The sequence below is a fragment of the Hypanus sabinus genome, chromosome 22, assembly GCF_030144855.1.
Source record: "Hypanus sabinus isolate sHypSab1 chromosome 22, sHypSab1.hap1, whole genome shotgun sequence".
In the NCBI taxonomy this organism is placed as follows: domain Eukaryota; kingdom Metazoa; phylum Chordata; class Chondrichthyes; order Myliobatiformes; family Dasyatidae; genus Hypanus; species Hypanus sabinus.
In genome coordinates, this window is record NC_082727.1 from 58,074,740 (window position 1) to 58,095,316 (window position 20,577).

The following is a 20,577-nucleotide window of genomic DNA, read 5'->3' on the forward strand; positions in this document are numbered from 1 at the left end:
CCTGTATAATCCATATCTTCAGAAAATATTATTTTCCTTTTGCCTTCATACTGAAGTTCCCAGAGCCCAAATCCTGATAATTTGACTTGCATTCGGCTATCTATTAGACAGGCTTCAGGCTTTAAGTTACCATGAGACTTCAACGGACTGTCATGTAAAAATACCATCCCCTAATTAAAACACAAAACATCATTCAGTCCTTCCGTAGACAATATTTATTACGGCAGTTGAATTTAATAATCATCAGTAATGCAGGATCTGGGAATACCCAAGATGCAATGTTTGTGTAACTAATTAACTTCTGTATTTAAATTTAGAGTTAATGAGGCACAGATCTCAGAAATCAGACTTACAGCAAACCAGTTCATTATGAACCCATCTCTTCCAATCCCATTTACCATGGTTTTCTGCGCCTTGGTAATTCTGAAGACTCAGAATCAGGTTTATTATCACCGGCATGTGATGAGAAACTTGTTAACTTAGCAGCAGCAGTTCAATGCAATACATAATCTAGCAGAGAAAATAATAATAAATAAAATATAAAGTGTGAGAGCTACTGCCTCCACTATTATTTCAGGTAGGACTTTCTGAATTGCAGCTATTCCCTGGTGGAAAAACTTTTTGTTAATCCCCTCTAAAACTTTTACCCTTCACCTTAAACCTATGCAGTCTACGGTAGGTTAGGGGGCAAAGTTTCTCACTATCTGCACTATCTTGGTAATAATGATCATTTTTGTGAACTTCTGTCCAGTTACTTACTCTCAGCCTCTTCTGCTCCAAGGAAACAAATCCAATATACCCAGTCTTTCTTTTTATTAATAAAGCCCTCCCAATCAGGAAGCATTCTCACAATCTCCTTTGCACGCTCCCCACCGCTACCCTCCTGTGGAGTAGTGACCAAAATTGCACCTAATGTACCAGCTGTGGTCTAGGCAAAGTTTTACAAAGTAGCCCCCCCAACCTCCATTCAGTCTTATTCCATGTCCTGGCTGATGATTTCTTCAATATTTTATCTGCCTCTGCTGTCAGTTTGATCAATGGACTTAAATAGCAAAGACCCGTGCAATGATCTGATCTGTACAAACAGTGTGAAAGGTGAGATTTTCACTGCATCTTAGTACATAATAATAATAACAATAATAATACATAATAATAATATGACAGTAATAAACCAATTCTACTTCCAGTTCCTCTGTCTTCAGCTGACTGTTGAGAGGCCATTGGTATGCCACATGCAAAGAAGATTTGACTCTTCTTTTCCCCCAAGCTTCAGCTACTTCAGTTTAAGAATAAGGGGTAGGCCATTTAGAACAGAGATGTGGCAAAACTTTTTCACCCAGAGAGTGGTGGATATGTGGAATGCTCTGCCCCAGAAGGCAGTGGAGGCCAAGTCTCTGGGTGCATTCAAGAGAGAGTTAGATTGAACTCTTATGGATAGTGGGGTCAAGGGATATGGGGAGAGGGCAGGAACGGGGTACTGATTGTGTATGATCAGCCATGATCACAGCGAATGGCGGTGCTGGCTAGAAGGGCTGAATGGCCTACTCCTGCACCCACTGTCTATTGTCTATTGTCTATTACTTGGCTTCATCTGAACAACCTTCAAGAATATCCACCCTCATCTCCTTATTCAATGTTTAAACGCCACCTCCCACCCCCTCCCGCCCCCAATAATGTCTGAAACCTCTTTATCCTGGTTCATCAGATTTACAATCAGGTTTATTATCACTGACTTTGAGATATGAAAACCATTGTTTTGTAGCAGCAGTGCAATGCATGGACATAAAAATACTACAATGTACAAAGTAAATAATTTATGCAAAAATGTTGCCAGTCCAGGCCGTCATTCAACTCTGTCCCTAATTTTATTCAATTTAGTTGAGTAAGGAATAACAGTTGCCATTTGATCCTGTGTGCATCTGACATCCATAGACCTGAACCTGTCAGCCAAAGTTCAAAGTAAATTTTATTATCAAAGTGCATGTATGTCTCGACATACAACCCTGAGATTCATTTTCTTGTGGGCATACTCAATAAATCTATAGAAGAATAACTATAACAGAATCAAGGAATGACTGCCCAGCAAGGATGTTCAACCAGAGTGCAGAAGACATCAAACTGTAAATGTACAGTAAGTAGAAAAGTAATAAATATCAATAACATGAGATGAAGAGTTCTCAATTGGTTGTGGGAGCATTTCAGTGATGGTACAAGTGAAGTTGAGTGACATTATCCCCTTTGGTTCAAGACCCTGTTGGTTGAGCGGTAATAACTGTTCCTGAAACTGGTGGTGTGAGTCCTGAAGCTCCTGTACCTTCTTCCTGATGGCAGCAGGGACAAGAGTGCATTCCTGGGTGGTGGGAGTCCCTGATGATAGATACTGCTTTCCAGTGCCTGTGTTTCATGTAGTAGATGTGCTCAACGATTGGGAGGGCTTTACCCATAACGGAGTGGGCTGTATCCACTACTTTTTGTAGGATTTTCCATTCAAGGGCATTGATGTTTCCAAACCAAACAGTGATGCAGCCAGTCAATATATTCTCCACCACACATCTATTGTCTCCTATTACACAAATATAGTCACTTATAGTCAGAATTTGCTTCCATTGGTTGTGGGAACATTTCATTGAAGAAGCAAGTGAAGTGGACTGAAGTTATCCCCTTTGGTTTAAGAGCCTGATGACTGAGGATTGAACCAGGCAGCTGCTCATTAATCTATGCTGAGAGCTTGAATCCAAATGGACCAACATTGATCTAATGGGCCAAACCAAGGATCCTAAATCGAAACCTACTTTCCAAGGGCCACTGGAAAGACAGATCTAGCCCTACTGCAACCAGTCCTGCCTGCAAAAAAACCCTACCAACAGCAATTCCTTCATTTGGAGCTATATGGACAAACAGAAAGTACAACCCACCAGGTAAGATTAAAAACATAGTCTATGCTTACAATACTGACAAAATGATTTTCTATTCAAAGAGGAATAATCAATTATAGTGGATGCTTTAAAGCTAAATGCATTTTCATCAAGGTAAGTGAATGAAGAAAAGTTATCAGGTTATTTTGTGATTTTTTCAGACAATGTTGTGTTTTCAGTTTGTGTAGGTCTTAATGAGAATTAGGACACTCTCCTCCACATTACTCACCAACCTGATTTGAAAGTATCAACGTGACTCTATTAGTGAAAGAACATCAATTCCTTTACCACAGCTGGATCTCAATCCTGGAATTTTTTTCTTGTGACAAAATTAATAGAGGCAGCCTGAAGAAATACGGTAGTATTACAGTAGAAATATGGTGGCACGGTAGTGTAGATGTTAGCACAATGCATTACACTATCAGCAACCTGGGTTCAATTTCCACCACTGCCTGTCAGGAGCTTGTACATTCTCCCTGTGACTGTGTGGGTTTCCTCCTGCAGTCCAGAGATGTACCAGTTGGTAGGTTAATTGGTCATTGTAAATAGTCCCATGATTAGGCTAGGAGGAAGTTGTAGGGTTGCTGGGTGGTGTGGCTCGAAGGGACAAAAGGCCTCTTCCATGTTATATCTCAATAAAAAAAGGAACATTTGATAGTTCCCAGTCATCTAGTGAATGTATGTGAAGCCTATGATTTGATAAATCTAGCCCATGATAAAGCAGCTAGAGATCTGATCCCAATTTTGAACCCCCTGGTCCATTCTTGGTTAATTGACCTCCATTGGCTGGTGTAGGGACTGGGTGAGGCCTCAGTCAGGAAAGGGTGAAACTAAATCCCAACAAGCTGTAGAACTTTGAACAATGGCTGATAACAGAAGGCAGACACAATGTCACAATGAATCTTTACTAAGGTCAATGCATAGGTACTCACGTTAATAATATCATAGGCAAGTGAGAGCTTGAAAATCCAGTCCATTTCAAAATCTATGTTTTTCAGAATATCCTAGAAAGGAAAAAAACGGATGAATTGAGTAAAATGAGGTGGCATGGTAGCATTATGGTTAACACAACACTTTATAGTACCAGCGACCCGGGTTCAATTCCAGCCGCTGCCTGGAAGAAGTTTGTACGTTCTCCCTGTAACTGCGTGGGTTTCCTCTGGGTGCTCCAATTTCCTTCACAGTCCAAAGACACACTAGTTGGTAGGTAATTGGTCGTTGTAAATTGTCCCCTGATTAGGCTAGGGTTAAATTTGGGGAACCTTAGCCGGCACTGCCAAAAGGGTCAGGCGGGCCTGTTCCACATAATAAATAAAGAAAAGAAAAATGGAATAGCTCGAAAGTTCTACAGACCTTTACTTCTATTTTAGTGATTGGAAAATGGATATGATGATCAAAAGTTTGCACCTGTGTAAAGACAAGCATTCTTGACAAACGTCTGACTTCTAGAAGCTGCAATTAGTAAATCTGTTGGGTTTTGCTCAGTCCCTACTTAAAACTACTACAAACCAACTTCTCAACAAACCCCTTTCTTATGCTTCATCATTAAAAAGAAGTGTTTTACAAATTGAGTAAGGTGTGGGTTTAGAGGAAAGTCTGAGAAGAGTTCCTTTGGTGGACAAGATGAAGAGAAGGTAACAGTTGAAGTAGCTTAGGGGCCATTTCAGCTACTTAGGAGGTCACGGTAGTGTTGTGGTTAGTGTGATGCAAATTACAGCTTAAGGCATTGGAGTTCAGAGTTCAGTTCTGGTGTCATCTGTAAGGAGTTTGTACGTTCTCTCCGTGACTGCATGGGGTTTCCTCCGGGTGCTCTGGTTTCCTCCCACAGTCCAAAGATGTACCGGTTAGTAGGTTAATTGGTCATTGTAAATTGTCCCATGTTTAAGTCAATGTTAAACAGGTAGTTTGCCAGGCAGTGTGTCTCAATGAACCGGAATTCCGCGCTGTGACACTGAATAATAAATATCACCTTCCTTCATAAGCAGGAAAAAACTCAATTCTGTACCTCCTTGAGAATACTCAGTGATTCCCCTAGTCACTGCCCCCCACTCTATTTTCAAGCAGCTTACCGTTAGACTTCCTCTTTTGCAGTACTGTGTAATGATTAAAACTGTCATTGCATCAATGCACACACCGAAGAAAATCGCCAGGTTTTCATGCCTCAGTTCTCGCAACTGGGAAAAAATGCACATTAATAATTCATTGAGCCAGCCGACAGAAGTTGAATATATATATATATATATATATTTTTTCCTTCAAGTTCATAGACCTGAACCAATGAAATGTAACAGATTAAATTTGCCCTTTGAGATCCCAAAGCAGAAGGGTATCACAATTGTGACCATCTCCTTGCTCTCGGTTGTTCTTTTGATGACAGAATTAATATATTGTCCTGAGGAGTTACTTAATCAGAGATTTAACTAAATGGAATGCTTAATGGCTCTCTGTGTGAGTCAAGCCCATCGTTTGAAAGCTACTTGATAATTCTTTCCCCAACACAAGGTAGTTGATCCTGATTGGCACCTGGTTAGCTCTTCGATGATAGAATGGGGTAGTAGGGAGTAGCATTGGTGGAATGAGAGAGGAGAAAGGGGGAGTGTGGAAGGAAATGGTTAAAGACACAATAGATATCTGGGCAATGTACTGAACTGGAGTTGTGGCCTGCAACTAACAAACTCCTATACTGGCAGCAGTGATGGCTGTCGACTCACTTACATGAAATTCAGTTCTAAATGTTATTGTTATTTTATTGTTTGCACGATTTGTTTTATTTTCTTGCACATTGAGTGTTTGACAGTCTTCTCCTTTCTTAAAGGGTTTTATTGGGTTTCTTTCTTTTATAGCTGCATGCAAGAAGAAGAATCTCAAGGTTGTATAGAGAATACATGTTTTGATAATAAACGTACTTTGAACTATGACAATGGATGAGAAAAACTAGATAAACTAAACTACTGTTCCTAAACGCTGGTAGGACTTCCTACTAGTTAATGCATTATATTAGTCCTGTATAACTATATTATGTCAGGAGCAAATGTGCCCTCTTGCAGTGCCGCTACTGAAAGACAGCCTTCCCAGGCTTTTTCATGAACATAGAACATGAGAAATAGGAGCAGGAGTCGGCCACCTGGACCACTGAGCCTGCTCCACCATTCAATAAGATCATGGCTGATCTGGACATGTAGATCATTGGTCAGGATGTGAAGTTGAAATAGCTAAGATAACCAGAGGATGGTGAGGGTTTGAACTACTGAAAGGAGGAAAAGAGTGGAAGAAGCAAAATTTTTTTTTAAAAATGTCCTTTTTAAAGAGTCTGTAAGGAGTTTGTACTTTCTCCCTATGGTTGTGTGGGGTCTGGTTTCCTCCCACATTCCAAAGAGGTGCAGGTTAGTAGGTTAATTGGTTGCGTGGGTGTAACTGGGCAGAGCAGGCCCGTTGTGTGGAAAGGGCCTGTTATCATGCTGTACATATCTTTAAATTAAATTTAAAAATGTAAAACTAAACTTTAAATTAAAGTGAGTTTTCTGGGGTGTTTAATTGTGTGGTTGTAACTGTGAATGCATTGATCTTACCACATGTATTTCATTCAGAATTGTCTTCTTGCTCATATCTGGAGCAGTTTTTCTTTCAAAGCTCTGAACCGTCACATAGTTTCCCTGTGAAAGCAGAGGAGAACGAGTGCAATAATAATTAGTTCTGCTTTCAGCAAAATTTCAGTCAGTGGACCCACAATTTCAGCTAGCTGCGGAACAGAAGCCAAGTCATAGCTCTGAGAAGGCTTATTTCCCAGAGGCCATGAAAGTTGGACAATGCTGGATGCAGACTCTATTTGGATCTCCGCTGTTTTGCCTTCAGATGAAACTAGAAGGACCCACCAACACTACTCGTGTGTGTTGTCAGTTACTGTGGAAGGCTATGTTACTGTTGAGGGACAAAGTATGATTCTGACCAGCTGATGCACCATCAATAACTTTCTGAGACGTGAGGCGAGATATCGGCTTTTATTGACTGGAAGAAAGACCAAGCAGCAATTGACCACCACACTGCATCCTGGAGACTGAGGACTGGGCTCAGGCCTCAATCACCTTTATACCGGGGTCTGTGGGAGGAGCCACGGTCAGTGGGAGCAGTCAGCGGGGGGCGTGTCCAGACAGGTATATGTATTTCACCACACCAGCGTTGTTCACATTGGAGTACTGTCTGTTCAAGTTACAGGATTCATTCTAGATGTTGCTGACCAGACTTGGGGGAGGGGTGTGGGGTGGAGGATAGCAAATATCTTATTTTTGCTAGACAGACCTAGGATCAAGGATAACCTGCTTCCTCTCTGATTTTATGATGTTCTTTCCACTCTTGTTTCCAGAGTGGAACGAGAATGGATGAGGCCGGTATGAGGCCACAGAACCTTTGGCCACAGGGCTGCATTGGGAGTTTGTCAGTTGGTAGAGTTCTTCTGTCACAAATCACAAGGCTTCTGTGTTTCTGATGGATGCAGTCAGTAACATTCCCAATACCCCTCTTTAAAGTGTGTCATTGATCAATACAGTTTTAATACAGGCCCTTCTGCCCAATCAATCCATGCTAACCATTTTGTCCACCCATCTCATCCTAGATGAAATGGATTACTGGTGGATTATTACTAGAGCTATCGAACAGTCATTTTTATTTTAAAGATCTTCCAGTTGATCAGAGGAAGAAGATAAACAGATTGGTTTTAGTGGAAAAGGATTATGTAAGAACCGTTAAACCTTCTTCATAGACAGACTATGAAGACTCCACTGATTCTCGGGAGCCTATCGCTCATGAGCACTTGAAGTGGAGAAGGAGCATTAGGATGGGACTGGGAACTTTGATTCATGCGTTCAGAGCACGAAGCTCTGACCAAGCAAGCAGGCAGAGAGCACTGTGATGTTTTGTAACTTTAAATCGTCAAGTTAATTCACAGAAAACACAGAAAGTCTGGGAATGCAAGTCTAACTTTGTGTTTACTTTAAATGAGGCACACACGTATCACATGGTGGCACGATGACGTACAAGGAAGTATTTTTACATATAACTGGTAATTAGTTATTTAAACAAATAGGAAAGCTTGATCAACCTGTAGGTACAGGATTATTCAGATATAACTAAAATACTAAATACACAACATGCACCACCTCACAAACGACCCACGGTGTCAGTCACCTCCTTTGGGGGATGGTGGGGGGTCTTCAGTTCCCACACAAGCCATGTCAAAACCCACAGAAGCCTGCAGTGGAAGCGGATCAGCCTGCACTTCACAGTGCTGTCTATGAAGAAGGTTTAACGGTTCCTACATACAGTAATCCTTTCCCGCTAAGACCAACCTGTTTATCTTCTTCCTCTGATCAACTGGAAGATCTTTAAAATAGAGAAGACTGGTGGATAGTTCTCGGAATAATCCACAAGTAATCCAGTTCATCTACTATGAAAGCTAATGCGCAGACTGTTTCTGAGGTAACACGTCATTCTGTTGTTGGTCTCCCTAGTACGTAGTTCAAAAGTGAAAGCACAGACTGTGCAAATGTCTTACACACTCATATTTAACTAGGATGCCTAAGACTTCTGCATAATACTGTAGTAATTTCATGTATTGCAAGTGTACTGCTGCCTCAAAAAAAGCAAATTTCATGATGTAAGTGAGTGATAATTAAACTGATTCTGATATGGGTCTCTGTTGTGGACTGAGAGTGGGAAGGGGGATCAGGGAGAGGGGAAAGTTTGTTGGGAAAAGGGGAAGGGAGAGGGGAGCAAGGGGGAAACACCAGAGAGATATTCTGTTAAGATCAATAAACCAATTGTTTGGAATCAGATTAGCTTACTTGCTGTTTTAGGTCTGGGTGAGTCTGTAGCCGTGCCACCTCCTACCTCTGGCACTCCTTCTCTGCCACCTGTCCCACACCCCTTTTGCAGAGCTTCACCCTCACCATTCCCAACATCCTTTGCTCCTGCCAGATTTACAAACTCGCTCTCCACTCCACTTTGACAAGTTAAGTACTGTGTAAATTCTTAGGCACCCTCACTATATATATATATGTGCCTAAGACTTTCACACAGACCTGTAGTTAGTTAACTGGTGGAAATTGCCATAGGATTCAGTATAAGGAGATGAAGTACGTTATATTTATACTAAGGCCAGGAAGGTAAGAAATTTAAGTTACTTTCACCTCTGATGGTCCAGGTGCGGGTCAGTGGGACTAGGCAGAAAAATGGTTCAGAACAGCCAAGAAGGGCCAAAAGGCCTGTTTCTGTGCTGTAATGTTCTATAGTTCTATGTTCTATATCACAGAGAGATTTCACAAACTGCTTCAGTTTATTCATTCAATACTGTTAGTGATGTTCACACCCCTGCCGTAAACGTCAAGCAGTCTAATCGTTGCTTAGAAAGATTTCGAATTGTGGAACATGAAACAGTATAGTTGTTACATAGTGAATGCTGATGCAACTCTAACCTATCTTTTCTCTGTAAAAAGCTTTTGTTTTCCCGTACATGGTATTTTCAGGGCAAGAATCGAATCTCTCTGGATTTAGACTAATTCATCCCCTATGATCTGACAGCAGTTGACATGAAACAGTCAGATATTAACATACCTCTGCAGGATCAGTTTGCGCCAAGGTCCTTTTATGATTTGGTGTTCATGTTCAAATGCAGAATGTGAGAACTTTTCAAAACAAATTTCACTTTGTAATATTGGGCCAGCTCACACATGTTGAAGCAGCTGCACAAGTCACTGTGTTCCTGAATTTACCGGATTGCAGTGCAGGAGTAGGGAACGCAGTTAACAAATTCCAGTGCATCAGGCCCCGAACTAACCTGAGTCGAGGGAAGATCCTCCAAATTACTGAGCTGGGTGAGCAGATTCAGGCTCTCAGCCTTGGCTGGGGAGTCCAGCCTGGTCCCTTTCATCTGAATGGGGCCAGAGATCTGGCTGGAATAGGTTAATATTTGGTCTGTTGTTATATATGAAGTAAGTAATATTATTTTTATCACTGATGCTGAGTTACATCCTGGGATGCTCTGAGACATATCATCAGTGATGTAACCTGGGGTCGTCAGGTGTTGTGGTTCTTTCAACAGCAGACACGCTCACCCAGGCGACCCAACCAGGGTTGATCAGGCCCCGGCATGTGTCCATGGGCCACACCTTGATCCATAGCCATCTGGAGGCTCGCTCAGCCTCCTCTGTGACTGTTCTCATGGCTCTTTTTTTTGCCAAGGAGAGAGCAGCTAGCAGAGCTTCTACAGCTCTCCTCACATCATAACCTCCACCCCAACATTTTAAAAATAATTTGGAGCAGTTAAAAGTAATTTTAAATTAAATTATTTTAATGTTATAATTACTTTAAAATATTTAATCTATTTCTAAAGGTCTTCAATCATCATGGAGATCAAGGTGTAGAAAGGCCTTTGGGGATCTGCTCCTGAGGTATAGTTCATATTTGAGAACTGCTCGACTTTGTGGGGAGGGTTTATTTGTTTTTATATGCATGCATTTTATTTATTTATTGAGATACAACATGGAACAGGCCCTTTTGGCCCTTCAAGCCAAACCGCTCAGTAAACCCCTAATTTAACCCTAGCTTAATCACAGGACAACTTACAGTGACCAATTAATCTACCAACTGCTACATCTTTGGACTGTGTGAGGAAACCCTTGTGCTCATGGGGAGAATGTACAAACTCCTATCAGACAGTGGCAGGAATTGAACTCAAATTGCCTGGACTACAGTGGCAAGATCTCCAGGCAGCTCAAAGCCATACCGAAAGAAAGGATTCGTGATACTACAGGAACCCTATGCGAGGTGAGAATGAGAGTGGCTACCCTGATCACAATATAACTTCAGCTAATTGTACATCCTCTGGAACATCACATACGTTAATGATACAACTGGGATTTTTTTATGCACAAACTTAAGTTGAGAAACAAAATCATTAATGTAGGAAGAATAAAGGCAAATATCTTGCATTTATATTCTGAAAAGTTATTCAAGAGCTGTTAGCAGCCAATGAGATTTATTTGAGTTTAGTCACTGTTATTTAGTGGGCAATGGATCACAGTTGTTTTCTGGACAATGACAACTTGAGCACAGTGAGATTCACAAAGAAGAAATGAAACAACCCTGTTCCTATATCAATGGTCTTTCAGTTAAGCCACTTAACCCATTGGGTCTGTTCCGCCTTTGAATCATGCCTGTTGTTTTACATATCTCAACCCCATTCCCCCAACATTCCCCCATAACCCGTCACGGCCTTGCCAATCAAGTACCTGTGCAATTCTGCCTTAAATTCATCCAAGGACTGGGTCTCCACAGCCTGCTGAGGGAATGCATTCCACAGCTTCATCACCTTCTGACCAAAGAAATTCTTCCTTATTGCAGTTGTAAAGAGACATCACTGTGCCCTTGGATCCTAAACTTTCCTGTGAATGAAGACATTTTCTTCCTGTCCATCCTTCCCATGTCTTTCAGAATTCTGCGGGCCCACTCTCCTCTCCCCCACTCATCCTTCTGAATCCAGACCAAGAAATGGCCGACAAATAGAACAGTGCTTGGAAGGGTATTAATTCATGGGTCATAATTTGCATGTGAAAATTTTTTTGTCATATTAGGCTTTTCCTTCAATCTTCAGGATTTTAAAAGCTTGGGTCTGTCTTTGACTGATGAAAATTCTTGATAAAATCCTCCTGCTGCTATGTCGAGCCTATGTCCTTGCCCATTCTACAATGAGAGAACAGGAGAGACTGCAGTGCTGTGTGCAAGGTGGTGGAACACCTGCAGGCTTTAGGCTGGGATATGGCAGCTTTTGAACATTCCAGTAAAAATGTGTGATGTACAGTCTCTCAGTGTATGTGAAATCCCCTATTGTGAAGCTAAAACCCCACTGGGATGAATTGGCATACATTTCAAGTTTGTATTTTATATACAGCTTTCAAATACCATTTCAAACAAATTTTGTTAACACTTTTTGCAAATGATCAGACCGTGAACAAGAAATTAGGATGGCATGTGTGTAGTGGTTAGCCCAATGTTTGAGCCAGGTTCAATTCTTGCCACTGCCTGTGAGGAGCTTATACGTTCTCCCAGGGACCATGTGGGTTTCCTCTGGGTGCTCCGGCTTCCTCTTACATCCAAAGATGTACCAGTTGGGAGGTTAATTAGCCATTGTAAATTGTCCTGTGATTAGGCTAGGGTTAAGTCAGGGAGAACTGCTGGGCAGTGCAGCTCGATGTGTTCTATCAGTTTGTTGTCCCAAGTGCAATCTTCTATGCGGCGGTGTCCTGGGGCAATGAAATCAACAAGGGTGAAGCCAACAGGCTCAATAATCTGATCAGAAAGGCTGGCTCTGTTGTAGGAGTCAAACTGGACACATTGGAGGCTGTGGTAGAACAAAGGACCCTACAGAAAATCCTGGCAATTCTGGGCAATGTTTCTCACCCTCTGTATGCCACTGTGGCTGAACAGAGGAGCACCTTTAGTAATAGATTGAGACAACCATGCTGCTTCAAAGAGCGTTACATGAGGTCATTCTTACCCTTGGCGGTTAGGCTCTATAATGAGTCAACCTGTAGCCAGGAAGTGTTGACCCCCCCCCCCCCCCCCACTCCTGTTAGACTGTTTGTGGTAACTTACTTTTTATTCTTTCTTACTTCTCTTCTAATATTTATATCTGTGCACTTGTAATGCTACTGTGACACTGTAACTTCCTTTGGGACCAATAAAGTATCTACCCATTCTGCACTAAATCTCAATCAATCAATAAATAAACAAATAGATGGATAGATAAATAGGTGACAAGTGAAGCCAGGTGGGTGGGAAAGGTCAAGGGCTGGAAAAGTAGGAATCGGAGAGGAGAGGAGAGTGGACAGTAGGAGAAAGGGAAGGAGGAGGGAACACGGGGAAGGTGATTAGGCAGGTGAGAAGAGGAGTCTCAATAAATAATAAAAAAAGAAATACTACTTTTAAAACATTGCCTGAATTCATGAAGTGAACTCGCCTGGTGAAGGGCAACACTGGTATTAGCAGATTTCATTTCCGTTTTATCCTTAAGGCTGTAATTCTGATGACTTGAAACGTTACTTCTGGACCCATTGCTTCCAGCTTCATGTTTCTGTGCAGGAGTATGAAAATTAAAAAAAAAACACGTTTGTATAAAATTGGTCCTTTATATTACTTTTCATCTAAAATATCAGCAAAGTGATTCAAATTACGACAAGCCTGTGCCTTGACATCCTTCAGGAAAACTATGTCTTCATAATTTATTTTCCACCACATCTTCCGAAATCGATTTACGGGTTTTTTCTTGTGTGCCATCAGGAAACCAACGACAAGGGCTGCCGCCAACACCACAGCCACAATCACGATGATTAAAATCACCATGTAGTTATCTGGAAGACAGAGGAAGAAGTGAGTACCAAACCAGACCAGGCTGGCAACAGTCACTGAAGATGCACCTGGCCTGGTTGGCTGAGACTAAACCTAGAGGTCGACCGGTTTAGGGTAAGAGGTGAGATACATAAGGGGTATCTGAGAGAGAATATCTTCAGTTGGATGGTGGTGTGAGTGTGGACAAGCTGTTAACTGAAGTGGTAGACCAGAATCAGGGTTAATGTCACTGGCATATGTTGTGAAATTTGTTGTCTTTGCAGCAGCAGTACTCTAGACTACAATTCTAGTAAATATATATATAGTTACATTAAATAAGTAGTGGAAAAATAGAAACAAGAAGTAGTGAGGTAGATGTGGGTTCAGTGGTAACATTTAACTAGGTTGAAGACCAGTTCAGCATTGAGTAGATGGGCTGAAGGTCCTGTTCCTAAGCAAGTAGTACTCTATGAGTATGACTCAGTGATGAAGTGAATTTGGCATTGTATTGGTATGTTATTGTCACATGTACCAAGATAGAAAGTAAACTTGTCTTGCACACTGTTTATACAGGTCAAATCATTACACAGTGCTTTGAAACAGAATAAAGTAAAACTATAACAATGCAGAACAAAGTGTAAAAGCTACTGAAATAATGCAGTGCAGGTAAACGACAGAGTGTAAGATCATGATGAGGTAGGTTGTGATGCCAAGGGTCCATTTCACTGTACAAGATGTCCATCTTTATCCACCTTTGTACAAAAGTCTGGTAACAGTGGGATAGAAGCTGTCGTGGAGCCTGGTGGATCGTGCTTTCAGGGTTTTGTATCTTCTGCCAGATGGGAGGGGGGAGAAGAGAGGATGGGATGGGGTGGGGTCTTTGACTATACTGGCTGCTTTACTGGGGCAGCGAGAGGTATAGATGGAGATGATGGAGAGGAGGTTGGTTCCTCTGATGCACTGAACTCTGTCCACAGCTCTCCGCATTTTCTTGTGGTCACATGCAGGGCAGTTGCCACGCCAATCTGTTCTGCATCTGGATCAAACACACTCCTTATTTAAATCCGATTGTGGACAGCATTATGACAAGAATAATTTTACCTCCCTGAGGGGAATTTGTTAACCATTTGCCTCTTCCATCCTGTTGCACCCTAGACCTAGTAAGTCCTAGTGTGGACTATCTGATCCTCAACACAAGAGATTCTGCAGATGCAGGAAATCCAGAGCAACACACTCTCAAAAAGCTGGACCGACCTGATTCTCTCCTACATGCTCCGTTGTGCAAAAGAGAGAGCACGAGAACTTCAGGAACAGCTGACTTTTGTTGCAGGAGGTCCACTCTGAAGTGACCGTCAGCAATCTGTGCTCAACCACCCCCTTCTCCTCCAGCATTTCCAGCCCCATATCATCTCAAACATTGCAGGAGAGACAGAGAGAGAGACTGATTTCCAGATAACCTCTGTGCATTGTACAGGGCAGATGACCCTGATGAGCCAGCTAACCCCCTTAACTCTGGGTTCCCCAACCAGCGGAAATAGGCCATCTCTCTTCTCCCTACCAAATCCTTTAATCATCTTCTGCAGATCATGTGGATCACCTCTTAATCTTCCATCCTTACTACAACACAGACCTTTTCTCCTCCAACCCATCACTGGCCCGCATCATTTAACCCCTTAGCTGCTGATATCATTTGCTGGTTTTATGAAAGGGTGGCGTGAAAGGGACTTGCATGGAGGAGTGGAACTCACCCTCCTGGTTTGAGCAGAACAAAGGTCAGCATGATGACACAACAGTTAGTGCTGCTGTTTCACAGGTTTGATCCTTGCTCCAAGTGCTTTCTCTCCAGAGTTTGCTTGCTTTTCCCTGTGACTGCCTGAATCCTCTGAATGCTCCACCTCCTCCCACATTCCAAAGTAGATTAATCAGCTATTGTAAAATAGGCTAGGGAGGCGGCAACAGAACCAAATGGAGAAGAACCCGATAGATATGAGAGACAGAATCATTGTTGGCTACAGAGAAAGTGTGGGAGCAGGACCATTGGGGTAGGTCTGTTGGGAGCTGTCATGAACATAATGGGCCAAGTGGCCTTCTATGCTTTAATAAAGCACTGATTTCTACAGATGCTAACATCCCATCTGGATTCATTACATCCCTGCTTTGACCAAGACTGCTAACTTTTTTTAACTTCAAATCATTAGACTAATTGGAAGAAAAACAAGAGAGCCAGGAATGCAAACTTTAGTTCATCTTTTTACTTTAGGCGAGGTGTATACGTATCACAGAGAAGTGTCACGATATGTGCAATTCATGTATTTATACACATAATCCGTAATTAATTACCTAAACAAATAAAGAATGCTTAATCACATGATATATTTACAATATTACTAATATTAAATACACAACAAAGACCACAACCCAGTCCATAATACAAACCATACTCTCCTCTATGGACTCTGTCCACACTTCCCATTATCCTGAGAAAGCAGCCAACATAACAAAAGTCCCACCCCACCCCAGTGTTCTCTATTCTACCCAACCATCAGGCAGAAGGTACAACAGCTTGAGAGAATATGCTGCCACACCCAGGACAGTGTCTATCCTGCTGTTATCAGATTCTTAAACAGACCTCTCACACACTAAAGGATGAACTCCTGATCTCCTGGTGAACTTTGTTATAGACCTTGCTCTGAACCTGTCAATCTCCACTGTACCTTATATTTAACTAACTCTGTATTCTTCATTTTGTTTTGATTTTTAATACCTCAATGTACTTATATGTATGGCATGATCTGTCTGGATGACAAGCAAAAAAAATATTTTCTCTATCAATACATGTGACAATTATAAACCAATAATATGTCCACCCAGTGGCCACTTTATTAGGTACACCAGCTCATTAATGCAAATAGCTAATTCTTGTTGCAGCAACTCAATGCATGAAAGCATGGAGACATGATCAAGAGGTTCAGTTGTTGTTCAGACCGAACATCAGAATGGGAAAGAAATGTGATCTAAGTGACTTTGACCGTGGAATAACTGTTGGTGCCAGAGGGGGTGTTTTGAGTATTTCAGAAAATGCTTATCTCCTGGGATTTTCATACACAGTCCCTACAGAGCATGGAGCAAGAAGCAAAAATAAAACCAGTGAGTGGCCATTCTTGGGTGAAAATGTTTTGTTAATGAGTGAGGTCAGAGGATAATTGCCAGGGTGGTTCAAGCATACAGGAGAGTGACAGTAACTCAAATAACCACAGTGGTGTGCAGAAGAGCACCCCTGAACACACAACACGCTGAACCTTGAAGTGGATTGGATACAGCAGTAAAAGAGCACAGAGACACTACACTCAGTGGCCACTTTATTAGGTATAGCAGGTACCTCATAAAGTAGCCATTGTGCAAGTTATAATGGCAGAGAGTGCATTACTGCTGACTTTCTCAGTCAAATGATCAACTGCAGAAATTTTAGTCACCTTACTGCTATAATTAGCAAAGAACATACATAACAGGGTTTATGAAAGATGGCAGGTAAAAATGTCATTACTGGTGTTTGATTTGGGGAAAATGCTTACCAGGCCCTTTGTGACAAATCCCATTGTACAGCCCACATTCGGGGAGATCTTTAATAGGAATTCCGTCGGGCCATGCAATGTTAGCTAACTTATCAGTCGCACTGAAAAATAAAAGAGGGTTACAACTCAACCTGAAGGTATATTCTTTTCTATGATAAGGTAATCTCTCTTGTGTTATGCATATTATGCAATATTCCAGCTTTCCACATCAACATCAAGCACCAAGTTGTATCAATCCCACTCTATTCTTTGACATTCCCAACAAAATTTCCCAGATACTTCAGTTCACCTATCCAGTTTTGTGTGGCTAATTAATCTACCAGCCCCTTTATCTTGGGGATGTGGGAGGAAACTGGAGCACTCTGAGGAAACTGTACAGTCAGGGAAAGAACGTTCAGACTCCACACAGATCATTGGGTGTCAGGATTAAACCCAAGGCATTGGACATTTGAAACAGAATAATAACCACATCTCCTTTCCATCCTTTTGTGGTATTGAGTTCTTCTGTACATTATGTGCAATAAAAGAATATGTTTGTTCTCAGCATTTTCAGGATTTTGATCAAAACGTAGTGCACTCATTTTCCCATTTGACAGTGAGATTGAGATCACTGACTGCCTGTTCCTATGGATATAGAATCTGGTTGAGCAGACCATTGACTTCTAAAGAGCATACTTACACAGACATTTCTTATCAAATGCTTAGATTAATTCATTGCAGTATCCATCATCGGAGATCCTCACCACCCAGGCCATGCTCTTCTTTACCCTGCTGCCATCAGAGAAAAGGACCAAGAGCCCCAGGACTCACACCACCAGGTTCAAGAACAATTACTGCCCCACAAATATCAGGCTCTTAAACAAAAGGGGATAATTACACTCACTTGCCCATCCATTGAGATGTTCCCACAACCAATGATCTCACTTTAAGGGCTCTTTATCTCGTTATTTCATGTTCTCATTATTTATTACTGTTTCTTTATTTCTGCATTTGAACAACTTGTTGTCTTCTGCACTCTGGTTAATATTGCTTTGGTCCTGTTGTAGTTACTATTCTATAGATTTGCCAAGAATGCCCAGAAGAAGATGAATCTCAGGGTTGTATGTGGTGATATATATGCACTCTGATAAAAAAATTTACTTTGAACTTTGAAACGTGTCATTGAGTGATTTAAAAGCAATATTACAATGATCACTAAAGGAGAAGAGACTTTGATAAACATTTCTTTTCTAAGCCATCAGACTGAAGAGACTGGGTCCAGACACAAGAGAATGTTGCAAGTCTACACAATATTCAACGTTCCAATAATTGGCAGCATCGCAGAACCTACCTCAGCAAATCGCTGAAGCTGTCGTATTGTAGAACAGGGACAAACTTTGTGCCATTGGCGTACTTTTGCAGGTCATATACTGAATAATTTAAGTACCTTTTCCCAGAAATATCTATCTCCACCAAGCCAGTCAGACCTGCTTATAAAAGGAAAGAAATGAATTTGTCTTCCTCATCTGGATGGACTTCCTGTCTTCCACATAAATGAACTAATCTCCAGTATATTTTTGATATCCTTAAAGCATTGTTGTGATAAGATGCAATGTCAAGTTTGTAATCTGCATGAAGTGTGCTCAGGGATTCATTGCTCATTGGTGATAGAGCAATCACTCACAACAACCAAAAAATAGTCACCAGTGATGGGTGAGGACTGAAGCGAAGCTGAATGTCTGGAAGCTAGATATCTGGGGAATAGATGTCTAGGTAATGAACACCAAGGAATTGGAGATCTAAAAATCTTGGATCTTCAGGGAAATTGGATAACAGGGAAACTGGTATCTGGGAAATAGGCATCCGGAAAAACTTTGGTGTGGGGAAATTGGGAATAGAGGAAAACATTGGGATTTTGAAATGTGAACTGGACAAGGCTCTCTTTACCTCTTTAACCAATATGATTAATGGATTGAAACAATGAGTAATGCTACAATAGAGAAGGCAGCACAACCAGTGATTTCCATACAAAAGGATGTAAAGGGAGGGAAAGAAAGATTAAATAAAATAAAGAAAACAGAGATTGTGTGAACGTCACCAGATCTCTGGAATGGTTTAAAATGATCCATTTCATATACAGGAAAGGAGAAGACCGATACTGCTCTCTGCTGATTGAAGAAGACAACTGGAAATGAAGCTCACACTTGTATACTGCACACATACTTTGATAATTAATGTATCTTGAGCTTTGAACCTTGAATATCACTGGATGATCATGGAAACCATCTTACATTTCTAGTTGGAGCAGGATTATCGTCACCACCAACATGAAATGTTGTTTCATGTCAGCCAGGCCTGGAGGTACACAGAGTTGGAATGCCTTACCATGAAAGATAAGGAACCTTGCATCATCTGGCCTACACTGTAATTCATCCTGGCTCAGTGCCTTCAATAATGTGGAATTTACACCTTCTCTCTAAAGTGCAGGATTGTAAAAGCTAGCGTCAGTGAGTTCCCATGTGGAGGAAGCAATCAAATAGGCTGTGTAAAAATTTACTATTATCATTGACATTTCAATTTTCTTATCATATCCATGAATCTGTGTATTTCATTACTAATAGGCAGCTATGGAGGCCAGGTCATTGCGTATACATAAGGCAGTGGGGGATAGGTTCTTGATTAGTCAGGGCATGAAAGCTAATGAGAAGACAAGAATGGGGTTGAGAGGGAAATGGATCAGCCATGATGAAATGGCGGAGCAGATGGGCTGAATGGCCTAATTCTGCTCCTATTCCTTATGGTTCTATACATTAAAGTTGTATGTTTCACCGACAAAAAAGTTAATTTGCAATCGTTTAAAAAAATCACTTTCTGAGCCAATTTGAATTTATTTCACTAATCATTCATGCTGTTTTAAGTAGCAAGGAAGTTCATCAACAAATGAAGGCAGCCAAGATTAAGTTACTCCAAAAAGTTTTTAAGTTACCATGACTTGCCTCTAAGTTACTGCAGACAGAACGAACGGAATGGGAAATGCTGTGTGGGCAAGTAAATAAAGGAAGTCTGAGACATGATGTTTTCTTACTCACCGTAAAATTGTCTTTTGCCAAAACCTTTCAAATTCTTAACAAATGTTCTTCCATCACGTGGATCCATCCCTGCTTCTAGCATTTCTTGAAAAACAACAGCATAGAGCATGACCGCATCATGAAGATAAGCTGAATCAGAGCTCATCTGTTAAAATAATGTTGTTAGGATGTAAAATGTAACTTTGTTTCACAGTCATTTGCTTTCTTACCTGTACCGTACTAAATTAAATTTGTAGAACAGTGTTGTTCATTTCAGTGTCTATTATCATGATTTTATATCATTTTGCTCTATATGTCCTGAAGCAAGTTTTCTATCTTTTCCCCCCAGTGCTTACTTAGTAGTAGCACTCACTAAGAAACAGCCAAGTTATAAGCAAATAACTATTTTGGTAGATACGTTTACAGAAAATTCCTGGAGTTGTTCTAAATGCAAAATAACAGTTGAAAATCTGAAATAAAACTGGAAATTTTACATGACAGGTCAGGCAATGAAGAGAGGTACAAAGTTCATCCAGAAGAAGCTAGATGGAAAGAAAGTTTTAATAGAAGGGCCAAAGATGCAACAGAAGGCATGGTCTAACTGACCTGCAGGTTGAGTCAGTGGTAAAGAAGGCAAATGCAAAGTTAGCATTCATTTTCAGAGGA

General features: G+C 41.1%; 1 protein-coding gene across 1 annotated transcript in view; it reads right to left on the bottom strand.

The window, feature by feature from the left end:
• The window catches only part of gucy2g (guanylate cyclase 2g), a 58,098-nt gene that overhangs the window by 13,999 nt on the left and 23,522 nt on the right, over positions 1-20,577 (bottom strand). Inside the window, exons 7-15 of the mRNA XM_059948002.1 lie at positions 19,933-20,077; positions 18,195-18,330; positions 16,865-16,965; positions 13,146-13,315; positions 12,902-13,038; positions 6,485-6,608; positions 4,985-5,089; positions 3,848-3,919; positions 2-170 (exon numbers count right to left, since the gene is read on the bottom strand). Coding sequence (XP_059803985.1) covers positions 2-170; positions 3,848-3,919; positions 4,985-5,089; positions 6,485-6,608; positions 12,902-13,038; positions 13,146-13,315; positions 16,865-16,965; positions 18,195-18,330; positions 19,933-20,077 — 1,159 coding nt within the window. The remainder of the gene's footprint in view (position 1; positions 171-3,847; positions 3,920-4,984; positions 5,090-6,484; positions 6,609-12,901; positions 13,039-13,145; positions 13,316-16,864; positions 16,966-18,194; positions 18,331-19,932; positions 20,078-20,577) is intronic.